Genomic DNA, 17,130 nt, shown 5'->3' with positions numbered 1-17,130 from the left:
GGCTGACTGAGAATTTTTTGCCTTTGTTCTTAGTGAGTTGAAAGTTTAGTTTGGTTGGTTTTGGTTGCTTGAAGTGCTGACAGTCTTGCCTCGCAGGTTGGTAAAAGAGAATTGCATTTTATTTAGGAAAGAAGAGAGCAAAGCAAACCAGCATCTTCCAATAAATACTCTGTACCATGCTTTGAATTAAACCAATATTTCAATATCTTTATCTGCTCAAGTGAGAAAATCATGCAAAGAAATAGAGTCCCTAAATCCCAACACAAAACCGATAGAGTAGCCCCCCCTTATCCATGAGGCATACGTTCCAAGACCCGTTTCCACGGATGCCTGAAATTGTAGCTAGTACTGAACCCTATATATACTGTGTTTTTTCTTCTGCATACATACCTGTGATAAAGTTTAATTTAAAAATTAGCCTCGTAAGAGATTAACAACAATAACTAGCAATGCAATAGAACAATTATAACAATATATTGTAATAAAAGTTATGTGAATCTTCTTTCTCTCAAAGTATCTTATTGTACTGTACTCAGCCTTCTTGTGTTGCTCTGAGATGACGAAATGCCTACGTGACAAGGTGAAGTGAGGTGAATGACGTAGGCTCTGTGATGGTCTCTGTTGAACTTCTGAGCTTACGTCAGAAGGAGGATCATTTGCTTCTGGACTGCAGCTAACAGAAATTGTGGAGTGAAACTACGGATAAGGGGCTTGGGGGACTAGCGTACGGATGTTTTAGCTGTAATGGTATGGATTTTTAAAAAAGGTTTATGGTACCATTATTCAGTGTTGTGTGTAGTTGGTTTCTGAAGTTACTCATTAGTTCTCTCCACGTTTTAGTGAAGTCACTAATTGCTATGTGTCCCCATCTTTAGAGGAGGAAATGGAAGGTGTGGCTGATTACCAGGGATTTCTCCAGGGGACCTGAACAAGTTTGAGATAGAACAGGGCCCATTTCTTTGTGGAATGTTCTGGAGCTTTTGGCCCTCTTGTCTTCCTCTGTGGCTGGGATTGTATTCTACTGGTTCTGAAGAGCTGTGCTTTTTATCAGCTGAAACTGAAGCCCCCTCCACTCCTGACGTAGTGGCCATTTGTCATTTTGGGAGGCTACCCTTTCCCTTTTAGGGAAATCTTTCATCGTGTGAGGGTCAGAGGACTGAAGGGTTGATGAGGCAATGTGGCATGCGTCTTCGGCATGACCAGTGGGATCCTCCCAGATGGACTTTGAGTTTTGAGGATGTTTTGCCACGAAGCAGAGCAATCGCGGGTCTATTGACAGCTGTGCCAGCGGAGACCCGACTTGGTGTCATCAGCAGACACTCTCGGCAGTGGGCTTCTCTGCTGCCCAGTTGCACTTGGCTCTTGTCTGTGTTCTGAAACTGAGCCGCCATGTCCATTCTGTGGACCGTCTGGTATCCTTCCATTGAATTCCCCTCCTGCTCATGTGGTCAGAGCTGTTGCCACTGCAAACAACAGAGAACCCTGACTGAGAAAACCTACAGCAGAAGCCGAGGCTCCTATTTCAAGCCTATACATAGAAAGTCAACACTTGAATGCTCATTTTTCAGGTAGTGATTTTCAGGAACTCTCTATCTTACTAGCCCAAGAGGGAACTGAGACCCAGGAATGTGACCTGAGTTACTCAAAGTTGGCAGTTGATTAACTGTGGTAGATCAGGGTAAGGCCCAAGGCCCACAGGCTCTTTTTTTCTGGTAATCCCTACCCCATCCCAGCACCTCTTGTTTGAGTCAGGAATGAAAGCTGCCTCTTAGCCTCGTGGGCCGTGACAACAGGATGCCACAGACTGTGTGGCTTAAACAACAGACATTTATTTTCTCATGGTTCTGGAGGCTGGAAGTTCAAGATCAAGGTGCCAGCAGGGTTGGTTTTGGGGGAGGCCTCTTTCTGCTTACAGATGGTGCCGTCTTGCTGTGTTCTTATGTGGCCTTTTCTCCATGACAGTGTACCGAGAGTGAGCGAGCTCTGGTGTCTCTCCCTCTTCTCAGAAGGATGCCAGTTCTGTTGAATAAGGACCACACCCCTATGACCTCGTTTAACCACATCTACCTCTGCAAAGACCCCATCTCCAAATATAGCCTTATTAGGGATTAGATCTTCAACATAGGAATTTTTTGGGGGGGGCCACAATTAAGCCCATACCAGATGTGAAATACAGAAATATGGACATTTTAAAAAAAGATTTTATTTATTCATTTGAGAGAGAGAGAGAGAGACAGAGAGAGCACAAGCAGAGGGAGAGGCAGAGGGAGAATCAGACTCCCTGCTGAGCTGGGAGGCTGACGTGGGGCTCAATCACAGGACTCCAAGATCATGACCTGAGCTGAAGGCAGACACTCAGTCATCTGAGCCCCCCAGGAGCCCCTACAAATATGGACATTTTAATGTTGTCTGTGACTTAATAAAAGCTGAGCAACGAAAGATGTCAAAGGAAGATGATTTCTTCTTCTTCTTCTTCTTCTTCTTCTTCTTCTTCTTCTTCTTCTTCTTCTTCTCCTTCTCCTCCTCTTAGGGAGAGAGAGTGAGCGGGTTGAGGGTGCAGAGGGAGAGGGAGACAGAGGATCTTAAGCGCAGAGCCCGACATGGGGCTTGATCTCATGACCCTGAGATCACCCTGAGATCATAACCTGAGCCAAAATCAAGAGGCAGACGCTTAACCTACTGAGCTACCCACATACCCCCAAAGGAAGATCTCTAAAAGAAGTCTTACATGGCGTTGAGATCTTCAAGTATGGGGACTGTGCAGTCAGGTACTTAACATTCACCCTGAGAGCTCATCAGTGATTGTTCTGTGGGTGAGTCCCGTATCCAACTGTAGCCTAAAATGCTGATTTGGGAACAGCAGCTTTTCCTCACACGGGACATGAAACTACCTTCTGGTTTTGGACTGTAGCTCCAAAACTGTGTTATTCATGTCTGTAGGCAGCCCTGCTCCCCACTCTGTGTCTATTTCACACATTCTCCACTGTCCTGGTACACTCTGCCCTAGGCTACCTCTGACCAAAATTCCCTCCTCTTCTCACCAGCATGTCTGTACAACTGACCAATCTCTGCTGTCCCCCTCTCAGTCTGTCCTCTAATTGAGGATCAAAGGCCACTTCCCTCCTGGATGTCATTTCTTCTTCCTTCTCAGCCACCAGGGTTCCTCACTTATCCACTGCATCTTCCACCTTTTCCTCTTTTCTGGATTGTTCCATTGACATTGCTCTAGTCCAGTACATTCCAAACAAAGGTCCCCGTACTTGCATTAGAATTACCCATGGCATTGGTTCAAAACGTAAATTCCAAAACAACAAGAACAGCAGCAAATACAACACATCCCAATTCCTATGCCCCATGCTTAGTTTTCTGAATGAGAACACGTGTTTAGTTTTTATTTTAATACGCAGAGTTCCCATATACCCTTTAATCAGCTTCCCCTAATATTAAGATCTTGTATAATCACAGTAGAGTGATCAAAGCTAAGACGTTAACCTTGGTACAATACTGTTAACTAGACTACAGACTTTATAGGATATCACCAGTTTTCCCACTTCTTCTGTTCTGGAACCCAATCCAGAATTCCATATTGCATCTGGTCATCATCACTCCTTCATCTTCTCTAGTCTGTGACAGTTCCTTACTCTTTCCTTGTCATTATGACCTTGAGATCTTTGAAGTATCAGGTCTTCTGTAGAATATCCTTGGGCTTGTCTGACATTTTCTCTTGATTAGATTGGCATTTTGCATTGTTAGAAGCCTGCATCTTTAATGAGCTCCTGGGTGAGTCTTAACCTATTGTCTGAGAAACAACTTCCCCTAGACCCTTCTGGTTACCATCTTGTCCTGATGGTCTCCTTGAGCCCCTGCCCTACACAGCTAAGTCTCCCAAGAAAGTTCCGGCACATAATCCCCATTTCCTCACCTGTCATTCACTCTTCAACCCACGGCAACCTGGCTCTGCTACCACATGGCCAGGGACCGGTTGTCATCTCAAGAAGCTGTCCCCAGCTTTCCTTTTCTTGATCTCTCTGGGTCATTCAGCACAGGTGACCCCTTCCTGACTCCTAAACAACTTTTCTGTCTGCTTGTCAGCTCACATTCCTGGTTCCCCCTGCTTCTCAGATTTCTCCTTACTTTTGCAGGTTTATCTCCAGGCTCATATATCTGTTTGCAAACTTGATATCTCCATGTGGATTTCTGTTAAAAAAAAAAAAAAAATCTCAGGCTAGTGCTCTCAGATTTTAACGGGTGCATAAATCACCTGGAATCTTGTTGAAAGCAGTTTCTGACCCAGTAATGTCTTCATGGGCCAAAGAGGCTGCATTTCTGAAACACCCCTGGTGATGCTGATGGTCTACAGGCCACACTGACTGGCAGAGTTCTGGAAAGACCACTCTAATGTAAGCCACCATCATTTCAAGCTTCGACTGCTGTGAGCACATAACCAGTCTCTCCACATCTCCTCTTGCCCCCTGTTCACCTGCTCTGCACGCTGCTGCAGGAGGGAATTTTAAAACCATTCTTCTGGTCATGTCATTCTCATGTTTCTAAATGCCTTTGATGGCTTCCCATTGTGTTTATGAAATCGTTATCCTCAACATCATGGCTTCTAAGCCTTGTGTGTTCTGATGCCCTGCCTCCCTCTGACTCCATCTTGGGGAACTTGATCTTTCCTTCCTTCTTTCCCAGACACACTCGTCTTCTCTGTGTTCTTCAGTGGGCTTCTTTACCAGTTCCTCCTCCATCTGTCCCACCCCACTGGACCTTGTACAGATCCCATATCCTCTGCCCAGATGGCACTGTGCAATGAGCTGACCTGCAAAGTTTTGTCTTCCATCCAAGATGAGATAAGGAATGTAGACCGGAGCATGAATTGACCCCTTCTGGAGCATGCTTTCTGGTCCAGCTGACATTTACATTTTTGTATCACGACCTAGTCTCTAAAGAAACCATACATTGAGTTACATGCTGGCTCAAGCACCTTTTCTCATCACAGGCCAGTGATGAAAAGTGCAACCACTTTGAGTAACATCAGTCTGGGAGACGTTCATACTACATGCACGCACACATACACACACATGCGCACACAGACTTTGCACCTTCAGGTGCATGTGGCTTTAAATGAGAAAGGCAAAAACTTAAAACTTTTAGAAGACAATATAAGACCATCGTTATGCCTTTTGATGTAGGGAAGGATTTCTTAAACCTCTGTGTTAAGACCAATGCATGTGAAACTCAGACAATAACAGAAATGATTGATGAATTTGACCATATTAAAATTGAGAACTATTGTTCTTCAAGAGGCCACATAAAGAGAATCAGACAACAAGGTGCATAACTGGGAGAAGTTATAACTGACATTGGATTAGTGTCCAGAATATATCAAGAATGCCTTTAAATCAGAAAGAGGAAGACAGAAAACCCAATAGCAAAATGGGCAGTAGAATTGAAAAGACACCAGAAGAGGCAACATGAATGGCTAACTGATATGGAAAAGGTGCTCCGTCTATTATAATCAGGGAAATGCAAATTAAAACCTAAAAACTCTAAGGTTTCACACCAATCAGATTAGTAAAAATGTAAATGTCTAGGAGTCTTTAAGTATTGGTGAGAATTTGTGCAATCAAGAGTGGGAGTGTAAGTTGATTCAACTGCTTTGAAAGATTACTTGGCATCATTGGTAAAGTTCAGATGAACATCTCCTCTGACCCAGCAGTTCTTTTTTTTTTTTTTTTTTTTAAAGATTTCATTTATTTAAGAGAGGATGATCAGGGGGAGAAGCAGAGGGGGGGAAAAAAGGAGAAGCAGACTCCATGCTGAGCAGGGAGCCTCACACGGGGCTGGATCCCAGGACCCTGAAATCATGACCTGAGCTGAAGTCAGATGCTTAACCGACTGAGCCACCCAGGTGCCCCCTAACCCAGCAGTTCTATTCTTGTGTATGCACACACACACACACACACACACACACACAGGCACACGTGCACATGCATTCTTAAACACAGGTGCACACAAACGTATACACATACATACATCCGTGTGCACACATGTACTCACATGAATATCTATATTTTATATATACATTTGTGTACCAAAAGATGAGTCAGAAAGTTCATATCAGAAATGTTTGGGGTGCGGGGGTGACTTAGTTAAGTGTCTGACTCTTGATCTCAGCTCGGGTCTTGATCTTAAGAGTCGTAGGTAACTTCAAGCCCCACTTTGAGCTCCACACACTGGGCGCGCAGCCCACTTAAAAAAAAAAAAAAGAGGGGCGCCTGGGTGGCTCAGTCGGTTAAGCGTCTGCCTTCAGCTCAGGTCATGATCCTGGTGTCCTGGGATTGAGCCCTGCATCGAGCCCTGCATCTGGCTCCCCTCTCAGTGGGTAGTCTCCTTCTCCTACTCACTCTCCCTCTGCTCCTCCCCCCTGTTTATGCGCTCTCTCTCTCGCTGTCTCTCTCTCAAATAAATAAAAATAAAATCTTAAAAAAAGGAATGTTTGTAATAACAAAATTGATAGTAGTCCAACTGTTCATTAACATCGATAAATAAATTTTAGTATATTCACCATGGAATTCATGTTAAAGTGAGAATAATTACATGCAAAAAATACACTTGGATGAATCTAAAAAAATATGGAGTGAAAAATAAGTTGCAGCAGAATACATGCAATATAATTCCATTTTGATAAAGTTTGAAAACACATCAAGCTGGAGAGTATGTACTCTATAGGATACATATGTGTGGTAAGACTAGAAGGAAAAGCAAGGCTGTGAGAAAGGCATAGTTCAAGAGTGATTCTCTCAGTGGAAGGGAAGGGGAGGAAAGGTCCCCAGGGGATGCCAGAGGAAAGGGCAATCTTTTTTCTTAAACTGGGTGATGGGAACTCAAGTGTTCTTTGTATTATTGTCTATGTACCTTGCAAGTGTGTTTTTATAAATAGTATTTCTTATCTACTTGATAATTTGATAATAAAACCAGTACCAATGGGAGGAGAGAATACTCTAGTAGAAGGTATTAGTATATAGTTGGGTTTGGAAAAAGAAAGGGAACGAAGATACTGTTTTCTAAACCAGGGAGAAAAATGGGAAGGGGGGAGGATGATATTTGTTTCAAAGATGTACTTATTTATCTGAGAGAGAGAGAGCACGTGCAGGGGGAGGGGCAGAAGGAGAGGAAGAGGAAGAGAATCCCAAGCAGACTCCCCCCACCCCAAGCGCAGAGCTGGATGCGGGGCTTGATCCCCCAACCATCCGACGATCATGACCTGAACCAAAATCAAGAGTCGGAGGCCCAACCGACTGAGCCACCCAGGCGGCCCCCAGAGAATGATTTTAATAACGGCACTAAAATCTTCTTCAGGATAACCCGAGAACTGCAAGAAGAATAAAAGTTGCCAAAGATTGACCGAATTGGGTAGTGGTTTAACTATCCGCTTTTCTTTTTAAACTCTTAGAAACCCTAAAGGGCTTTTGTTTTGTAGTAGACTTAATATCCACGCAGAGTTGAGATGACTCATTATGTTTTGAAAATTCCACAACTGAACAAAGAAGCAAAAGTAATGGTTCTATTTGGATTAAAGCTCTTTAGAGGTTTTTGCCACTGGGTTTCCCAGGCTAGCCCTCCGAGGATGTGTTGTTTTCCCAGCACCCAGGCCTGCACCTGTGAGCTGTCCCCGGTGGATGGTGGGGCCTCATGGCTCCGAAGGCAGGCCTTAGCATGGGCTTCAGTAGCACAAAATAATAGTATATGCTTTCCGCTCCTTTGCAATGTAATATAACTTGGCATGTTTTCTAACGTAATTTCTTCACTAGCAATTAAATGGACTGATTTGACTAAACGTGCTGTGGTGTGTGAGAAGCCTTTAGTCATGGAGAATTTATGAACCTGCCTTCCTAAGGCTGCCTAGGGCCCGGGTGCTATTTTAAGCAAGTCAGCTTAAACTCTTTGAGCCTCCTTTGCAATGGGATGGGATCGACTAAGGACTTAAAGGAGGCATTCAGGTCGGGAAGTCCACGAGTCCATGATTGACTACTGTATTGGGGGACGATTTCTAGATAGAACAATATAAATAAAAAGAAGAAAACAAAAAAAAAAATTATCTTGCTTGAGTAAGACCACAAGTTCCTAGAGACAGTTAGGCACTCCCTCGTGGATTTCTAAAAAGTTCTTAAAAAGCTTTATAATAAAGATTTTTGAAAGCTTTTGTTTTTTCAGAGAGCCGTTTTAGGTTCGCTGAACAGCGAAATTGAGTGGGAGGAGTAATTTCCTATATGTCCTCTACCCCCACACATGCATAGCCTCCCCCACCATCAACATCCCCCAGCGAGTGGTGTGTTTGTTACAAACCGTGAATCTATGTTGACAAATCATTTGTCACTCAAAGTCCATAGTTTACCTTAGGGTTCATTCTTGCTGTTATATGTTCTGTGGGTTTGCCTTGTGAATTTTTAAGCCCCGTGTTTCAGCACAGCAGTAGGACAGTCCCTGCTCTGTTAGGTGCAGCGTGGCAAGATCCGAGCCCAGGTCGAGGTACAGGTAGGCACCCAGTAAGTCTGTGTTTTGCGGTCTCCATGGGAGAAAGTGCCTTAACACAAGCTGTTCAGTGTGGCTGCAGACGTGGCATCGCCCGAGAGCGACACAGAAACTCAGCGCCCACCCCAGCCCTGCTTGGACAGCGCCTGCATTTTAACAAGACACCCCCGCCCCCTTCGCGTGCACAGAGTCTGAGGAGCACGGGTGTCACCCCAGCCCCCTGCCTTTTTCTCTGTCGGCACAGAGACAGCCTTTCACTCTGGTGAACTAATGCTTTAGAGCTTGAAAATTGATCTCCAGGGCTTGAAATTAGAGTCTATGAAGGCTTTCCTGCTGGGAGAGACTCACTTGGGCTTTCTAACCTCTTCCTGAATTAACTACAGAAGGAATTCCCGTGGCATCTCAGCTGCTATCTCTTCAGAGCTGGTTTCTCTCTCCTAGGGCTTGGCCAAAAAAGGAGGAAAAAAGAAAACAACAACAAAAAACAACAAACCACATCACAGCTTGGCGTACCTCACATTTCTTAATGGGAAGTGTTTGTTCCTGTTTTTTACTGTCTGGAGAATTTTTCATCTTTTTGACCACTTTGCCTTCCCTGTTCCATGTCCTTTGTAAACAGAGTTGATTGAATTCTAACTTGCATCAGATACTTGGGCTCATAAATTAGCCAAAAAATGTTGCTTTTCTTTGCTGTTTTATCTCTTGTAGTCTTCCAGTGCATTTTCAAATATGTTTCTGATTTATTTTAAAAGAGATCATGCTCTCTATTCAGATCTTATATTTCAAAATAAATTAGATCATAGCAGAGTTTTAAAGCACACATAAAATGATTTGTCCTTAGAAAAACTTTAAAATCTATATGTTACATAGATGGACAGAATGTTGATTTGATCACTTTTATTACTATAAATAGATGTATAACTGTTTACCCTTTACTGTGGAAAAGAACAGCTGCAACTTACTTTACCATGGTTGTGAGAAGCATCGTGATTACTTTTTTGCCCATGCTTGGAATGTGATGGGTAAATAGTAAAAGTACACAGACAAGAAATCCTAGAGCTAGGTTGTAAAGAAGACAACAAATGCCTAATAATATTGAAATCTCGAAGAAACACTTTCCTTCTTTTATTGTTTATTTTTAAAAGTCACATTACATAAAACGGAGTGTGACCCTTTTAAGTAAGCAGCTTATATCTGGTGTAAATTTGTGACTTTCAGATGCTAATGGAACAAGTTAGAAATCTTTTGTTGAAATAAATATTTGACTAAATATCCTGTACTAATTTTAGTGTATACACACAAAATCTATTCACAGAATTTTATCTTAATCTTGATTTCCATTTCTGCTAATGAGTCAAAAATGCCTCTGGATGCCATCTTTCAGCTTCTGTGGGATCGTAGTAGGCTATTCTAATTCTGTATTCTGTTTTTTAACCTCACGAATCATGTAGTAGTAGTACTGTTCATTTATACCATCAGTGTTTGTTTAGATTTAGCCATATCTTTATCATTTATTTATCCTGTTCTTTCTTCTCAGATCTTCCTTCTGGGATAATTACCTTTCCTTTTGAAGTATATCCTTGTTTAGAGAGGCTTCTCTACTGAAGGTCTTCTGTTGGTATAACCACTTTTTGTTTATCAGAAAATGTCCCTATTTTAACAAATAGTATTATTGGTTATTCAAATCTAAGATGTCAGATATTTTCTCTTAGCACTTTGAAGATTTTATTTCATTGTCACTTGGCTCCTAGTTCTCTAGGGAAGTAGTTATCTGATGGTGTTATTGCCAGTCCTTTCCTCTGACTCATTTATAGTTTCTCTCTGTCTTTGATGTTCTGTGGTATCGTCATCTGTGTAGATATGAGTATTTATTTATTTAGTTATTTAGTTAGTTAGTTAGAGGCGGGGCAGAGGGAGAAGGAGAGAGAGAATCCCAAGCAGGCTCCACACCCACTGTGGAGCCTGATGTGGGGCTCCATCTCACCACCCTGAGATCATAACCTGAGCTGAAATCAAGAGTCGGACACTTAACTGACTGAGCCACCCAGGTGTCCCTAGATATGTTTTTAAAAAATTTCACCTGGCTTGGGATTTCTTCATTTTCCTGAATTGAAGGATTTGTGTCTCTAACTAATTTTGGACAATTTTTAGCACTGTTTCTTTGAATATTGTCTCTCCCAGCTCCCTCTATTATTTCTTTCAAAAACTTGTATCAAATGTATGTTGGACTGTCTCATTCTATCTTTCATACTTTTTTTTTTTTAAGTAGACTCCACACCCAGTGCAGAGCCCAATGTGGGGCTTGAACTCACAATCCTGAGATCAAGGCCTGAGCTGAGATCAAGGGTTGGATGCTTAACTGACTGAGCCACCCAGGCGCCCCGTATCTTCCAAACTTCTTAACTTCTTTTTTTAATATTTCTCATCTTTCTGTTTCTCTGTATTCCATTCTGTGTAATTTTCAGATCTATCTTCCAGTTCACTGACTCTCTCTTTAGCTGTATCTAAATTGCTATTTATTGTTTATTATATATTGCATATTGAGTTTCAATATTTTAACTATTATATATTTTTAAAAGTTTTTAAATTTAGGGACACCTGGATGGCTCAGTCAGTTAAGCATGTGCCTTTGGCTCAGGTCATGATCCTGGGGTCCTGGGATCCAGCCCCTCATTGAGTTCCCTCCTCAGCGGGAAGCTTGCTTCTCCCTCTCCCTCTGCCCCTCCCCCTGCTTATGCTCTCTGGCTCTCTCTGTCAAATAAATAAATAAAATCTTTTAAAAAAATGAAAGTTTTAAAATTTAAGTAATCTCTACACCCAACATGGGACTTGAACTCATGACCCTGAGATCAAGAGTTGCACGCTCCTCCAACTGAGCCAGCTAGGTGACTCTTTATTTTTTCATTTCTAAATATTCTTTTAATCCTTTTTCAAGTCTTTCTGGCCATTTTTATATAGTCTCTTGTTCCTTACTCATGTTTCCAGTCTCCCCTTTATTATTTTAAGTGGATTAAACACACATTAAAAAATGTAGCTCACATTACAATATCTAAAGTCCTTACAGATCTGATACTATTTGTGTGGGCTTCTCTTCACTTTTTTCATAGTACCTTACTTCCTTATGTGTTTTGTAATCTTTAATTTTGCACTCATAATTAGTGGAACTCTAGCTGCAGGACGACTTTGATGCCTGGTTTGTGAGTGTGTTCTTCTGGAGATGATTTATGTTAACCTCTGATAGGCACTGGAGGCCTGGTCCACCTTAAATTATGATTCTAAACGTACAGTTTTTAGGACCACACAAGCAGTATAGATTCCAAAGTTGGGAATGCTTTTTATAAAATATCTGCACAAAGTCCAAGTTGAGACAGACACTTTTTCTTACTGTTCTCTGAGAGGTGGGTATTTTTCTTCCTGATTTACTCTTTCCTTGTGAGTATGGCCCTTCTCAGGTCTACATTTTTTTGGAGATGGTCTTCAGTTGGGTTCTTTACCTGTTCAGACCCAATACTCGTCCCTTAGTTCCCTGTAGCCCAACCATTAGGCTAACTGGTGCAGTGTCCCTCTATCCAAAGACTGCAGTGCTTGACGACCTTCCTAGTCCATCTCCTGCTTTGCTCCTGTGTTCAGCACATGTCCCTTTTTGTCTTGCAGGCTCATCCAGTCATGTAAAATGATGTTTTTGAACAGTTATTAAGCATAATTAAGTGTTATGATGTGGGAAGACTTCGAGATCTCCAGTCTGTCATGTCACCAGGAGTAGAACAGAAATAATTTACTTTGAAAAAACAAAAAAAGTGAATTCAAGATGATCTCTGTAGTATTTCACACACTCATGTTCTGATAGACTGTTTGGATAAGCAAGAGGAGGGTATTATTATGGGTCATGATAGTTGCTCAGTCCCCAGACTGTGCTGCAGTAGACAGTACCCTGTACTCTGGATCTTCATTAGGGGTTTGGGCCATTACATGTCCTGCCTCTGTATACACTGTATTTGAATTACAGGTGGAGACACCTCAACCACTTCCATGATAATGACAGCTGTCACAAGGATAAAGAATATGAAAGTTTTGAGAGGATGATAGAATGCTTTTGGCATATATCAGAACTTGGTCCTCATCATTCATTCCTTTAGTCATTCATTCATTTAACAGATATTTATTGAGCTCTCACTGTGTGTCATTCACTGGGCTAGGCACCGGGAAAGCACATCAACAAGTCCTTGTCCTTAAGAAAGTCACAGTGTGATGAGCAGAGAGTTCATTTCAGTGAAACATGATAGGGGATATGACAGGTGGAAGCCTCAGGAGAGGCACGAACTCAACGTTAGAGTACTGAGGACAGAGGTGGTATCTGTGTGGCATCTGTAGGACCAGTAGGAGTGATCCAAGTGGAGAGCCAGGGAAGGGCATCCCAGGCAGAGGGAGAAGAATGTGCAGAGTCGCTAAGCCAGAGGGGGTTTGAATTTGGGAACTGCAGGTAGCTCCTTTGGCCAGAGCATAGTCAGGAGGGCGTGAGAGTAGAGCAGGGAATAATGAGAGCTGAGCCTGGAGGTAGTCTGGGGCCTCAGTGTGGGCAGCCCTAAACTAGGATCTTTTGAACTTTTACCTGTGTAGTGAGTGATGCTGTCAGACTTGTCATGTTCATTTCTCTTGAGAGCCGGCTCTTGTGGAAGGGAAGGAATGTGGGCTTGGGAATCAAGGCAGGCTTATATTGAGATTCCAGCTCTACCTGTCTGGGTGATCATGTAATTGATGTAGTTACTTTCTCTGAACTCTCTTTCTTGTGTGATAAATGAGACAGAATGGACTAGACAACCTCCTAGGACCTCCTCCATTTCTGGTGTTCTGTGGTGTCATTTGAAAGTGAGAGAAAAAATGTCAATGTGTGCTTACACACAAGCTTCAGTAAAGGTGGAAGCTCATGGTTATGAATATTTGCAGATATTACCCTAACTGTAATTCTGGCAATTTCTGGCTCCCAATTAGCTGTTTAACTTCTAAATGTGTGTTGTGCATATTCACAGTGAGTGGATATTTGTTGAACGAGTCCGTTTTTATATCTGAAACAAAGTGTTGGCAGTACGACTTTGATTGCCTTGCAACTAACCCAGCTTTTACTTCCCTTGTAGATGAGCTCTTTCTGGAACAGCAAAACCTCTCTTTATCCTCTGTGGAGCTCATGATGAAGAAAAGCACCGTGCACAGCACTGCACATGTGGCCTTAACAGAAACTGCCCCAGGGTCCCAGCAAAGCAGTTCTCTCTACGTCATATCATCTCCATCCGCCACTATTTTTGATACAATCTTTTTTAACCAAGGAACACTGACCCAAAGTATAGCAGATCACAGCATCTTGGTGGCAAATTATGTGTCAATGATGAGCAATGCGGTGGTCAGAGATGACGATGAAATGGATAACTTTTTGCCAGAAGTTCCCTGGACCACTTCGCGTGTGGTTTCTCCGGTTCGGTATCTCCCGGTCAGCCCGCCAGTGCTGACTCCATCTTCACCCATTATTTCTTTACAAGACGAACAGATGACATCAGCCTGGCAACACACAATGCAACAACCAACAGCGTATACTGAATCCCCCAGTCATTTCAGTGCTTTTCGGTCAGCTTTTCCCACATCCGAGGGCATACTTCCAACTCCTAGTAGGAACTTGGTGCTTTATCCTACTGACACTTACGGGCACTCAGCAAGCAGGACTTTGCTGGAGATCATGGCGTCCAGCATGGAGGAGGCAGAAACCCTTCTTTCTAGTTCTCTGTCTGCAGAGCCTGGGCTCTTAGGCAGTGGCGTGACTCAGCAGCCTTTTCCCTCCTGGGCGGAGGTCCCACCCCCTCCAGAGGATGTTCTGGCCACGGGCACGGACAGATACCCTGACGCGACCATGGCTCTGAGTCACAGTCTAGAAGGAACCATCCTTCCAAGGACAGACCCTGCTGCCGCTCTGGCACAGACAGCCGTCGCCTGTAGCAGCAGCAGCAGCAGCAGCAGCACAGATGGGGCTCTGTTCTCATCTTCTCTTGCGCCTGTGTCCTTTTCTCCTCAGTCAGCTGATGTTTCTTACAACCCCTTTCTTCCCAGCGACTCCGGTGAGACGTCGGAGCTGCCGAGCGACGCGGTGGTCGTCCCGAGTCTCGTGGACGACGCGCGGCTCCTGAGCCCGCTGTCGTCGCTCACACCGTACACGTGGTGCGTGTCCTGCCGCGTGGCGTCGCCTCGGCTCCTCGCGTCCGCCAGCCTCCCGGAGAAGGAAGACGGGGGCTCAGGGGACAGCCCCGAGACCCCGTCGGTGACCACACCGGAAGCCAGCCGCGCCTCTCTGCTCAGCTGCGGAGTGGCGGACTTCTCTGAATTCGAGGAAGAGCCCCAGGAATTCAGTACTCTTTCCCCCTCACGGCCGGTGGTTCCACTCTCTTCTCCCTCCGTGGGCGTCTCAGAAACAAGCACCGGTGGCTTAGCCGACGGGGGTGTGAGGAGTGTTGGGGCCACACAAGGGCATCCTGCCCCCGGCCACGTCTCTGCGCCAGTGTCCCCCGACTCTGCTCCCTTCGGCTTCTCCTCTGTCCCCGAAACGCCTGGAACGCCCTCCAGCGGGGCCGCCATGTTTCCCTGGGTCGTCAGCAGTGTGCTCCCCGACTCCTCTTTCCCGCGCACCGCAAACCAGGACGCCCCGCCGCCCGAGCGCGGAGCCCCGCAGCCTTCTCCGTCTCACGCTCCGGGTCCGGCCGTACAGCCTTCGCCTCTGCTTGACCCGGAACCCGGCAGCTTTTCGGAACGTGCAACTGGCTGGGTTTTGGAGTCCACGTCCAGTGTTTTCTCCACGCCGCCCCTGGAGCTCAGCGGCTTGGTCGCCTCGTCTTCGGAAGCGCTTGCTCCTCCGTCTCTGGGGCTAGCGAGGGACGCGGCCGCCTTCCCTTCTCAGGCGTTCCCTACCGCGGGTGAGACACTTGCATTGTCCCACTCGCTCCCGGCGCCGTCCGCTCCGCTCTCCGTTCCCAATTCCACAAACTCCGAATTTCCGCAGCTCTGGCCCAGTTCAGACCTTTTAAGGACATTCACGTTGCTTCCTGGCTACTCTGAAACGTCGCTGTTCTCAAGCTTCCCTTCGGATTCTCTCAAGTTCTCCGAAGCAGCAACAGTTTCCCCGACAGGTCCTGAAGCTCCTTTTACCTCAGCCCTCACTGAAACTACCTCCTATTTTGAGTTGTCACTCATTGCCCCTGAATCTGCGGTCACCACCCTGGTGCCCTCCAGTTCTGAGCCCGCCCTTGCCATTGTGGCTCTTGGGACTCACTCACCATCCCCTTTGCCTGCTTTTCATACGACACCCATTTTAGCAGAATCTTCTTTCTTTCCAACCCCAACACCTGCCAGTGACGAGGTCAGTGTTACGGAGGGTCACACACCTGTCTTACCCTCTTTCTCCGGAGTCATTCCCAGCACCACACTCCTGGTCACTGATGTGTACCTGTCATCAGCATCCTCATTTGTTTCAGAGGCGATCCCCTCACCTCTTCCTACAGAGCCAATATTTGTGGGGCCATCATTCACACCCACAGATTTACCAGTGAACACCTCCGCGGAACCGAACGCACCCAACACCAGTGCTGCCCCTGATCATACTGTTGACAGCACCCCGAACAGCAGAACTGTGAGTCAGAATCCCCCTGAGAACAGTTCGGCGAGACCCCCGCCATCCCTTCATCCCGTGCCCACCTCCACTTCTGAAGCCACGGTTGCTACTCCAGCACTGGTCACCGCCAAGCCGCCATATGTGTGTGATATTACAGTTCCTGATGCCTATTTGATCACAACCGGTAAGGCCCTGCTTCAAGTCACCTCTCGGTTGGGGTGATCTTTCTAAGGTGCTTGTATGAAATGCCTCTGTGATGTTCGAGCACTGTGGGAAAGAGTGTGGGCTTCAGTGGGGTAGTCACCCTCACTCCTTTGCCTTTCTCCTGTGAGTTCTCTGGACAGTTAATTAGTCTCTTTACCTCTTGGTTTCCTTGGATGATCACGGCATCTACATCTCTGGGTTATTGTAAAGATTTAAATGCATCACTGAGCATTAAGTACTTAACCCAGTGCTTGGTATATAAGAAACACCCACAAAATGCTACATGTTAGTAGTGGCAATAAAAGAAATGAAAGATTTAAATGGAGGCTTAGGAGCGTTTGCTAGGATCTTTGTCTTTGGAACTCATAACCTGGTGGATGTGTAGATGGCACGGTTAAAACAAAAACCTTCGTGTTTAGCTCAAGCAGGTAGTTGTGCAAATGTGTAAGAGCAGCTGCTAATAATTTCTTACTAATTTCTTATTCTTTTCTTTGAAAGGAGGGAGTACTTTGCTCCTACATGTTCCTGTAAATGTCACTTAGATCCTGAGAACCCGAGAAAGAAACAGGGAGCGGCTAAATGTCTGATCTCAGTTATAAACTTTGATCTCCACCGCGGTCCACAGCCCGAGTGACTGGCTGACAAGCAGCAGCTTCCCTTGTATCTGCCCAGCTGCTTTAGTCTCATGAAATCAGAGCATGTTTGACGTCATGTCTGTACATGTCCAGTGACTGTGGCTTGCTTGGTTG

At 44.8% G+C, this 17,130-nt stretch overlaps 1 protein-coding gene across 1 annotated transcript in view; it reads left to right on the top strand.

Moving 5' to 3' along the window:
- Positions 1-17,130, top strand: part of KIAA1549 (KIAA1549 ortholog) — a 134,556-nt gene that overhangs the window by 36,067 nt on the left and 81,359 nt on the right. Inside the window, exon 2 of the mRNA XM_048213139.1 lies at positions 13,665-16,361. Within this exon, the coding sequence (XP_048069096.1) occupies positions 13,665-16,361 (2,697 nt within the window). The remainder of the gene's footprint in view (positions 1-13,664; positions 16,362-17,130) is intronic.

This window comes from Ursus arctos, unplaced genomic scaffold (genome assembly GCF_023065955.2).
Source record: "Ursus arctos isolate Adak ecotype North America unplaced genomic scaffold, UrsArc2.0 scaffold_3, whole genome shotgun sequence".
Classification (NCBI taxonomy): Eukaryota; Metazoa; Chordata; class Mammalia; order Carnivora; family Ursidae; genus Ursus; species Ursus arctos.
Note: the sequence above shows the minus strand (reverse complement) of the source record. Positions and strands in the feature narration are given on the sequence as shown.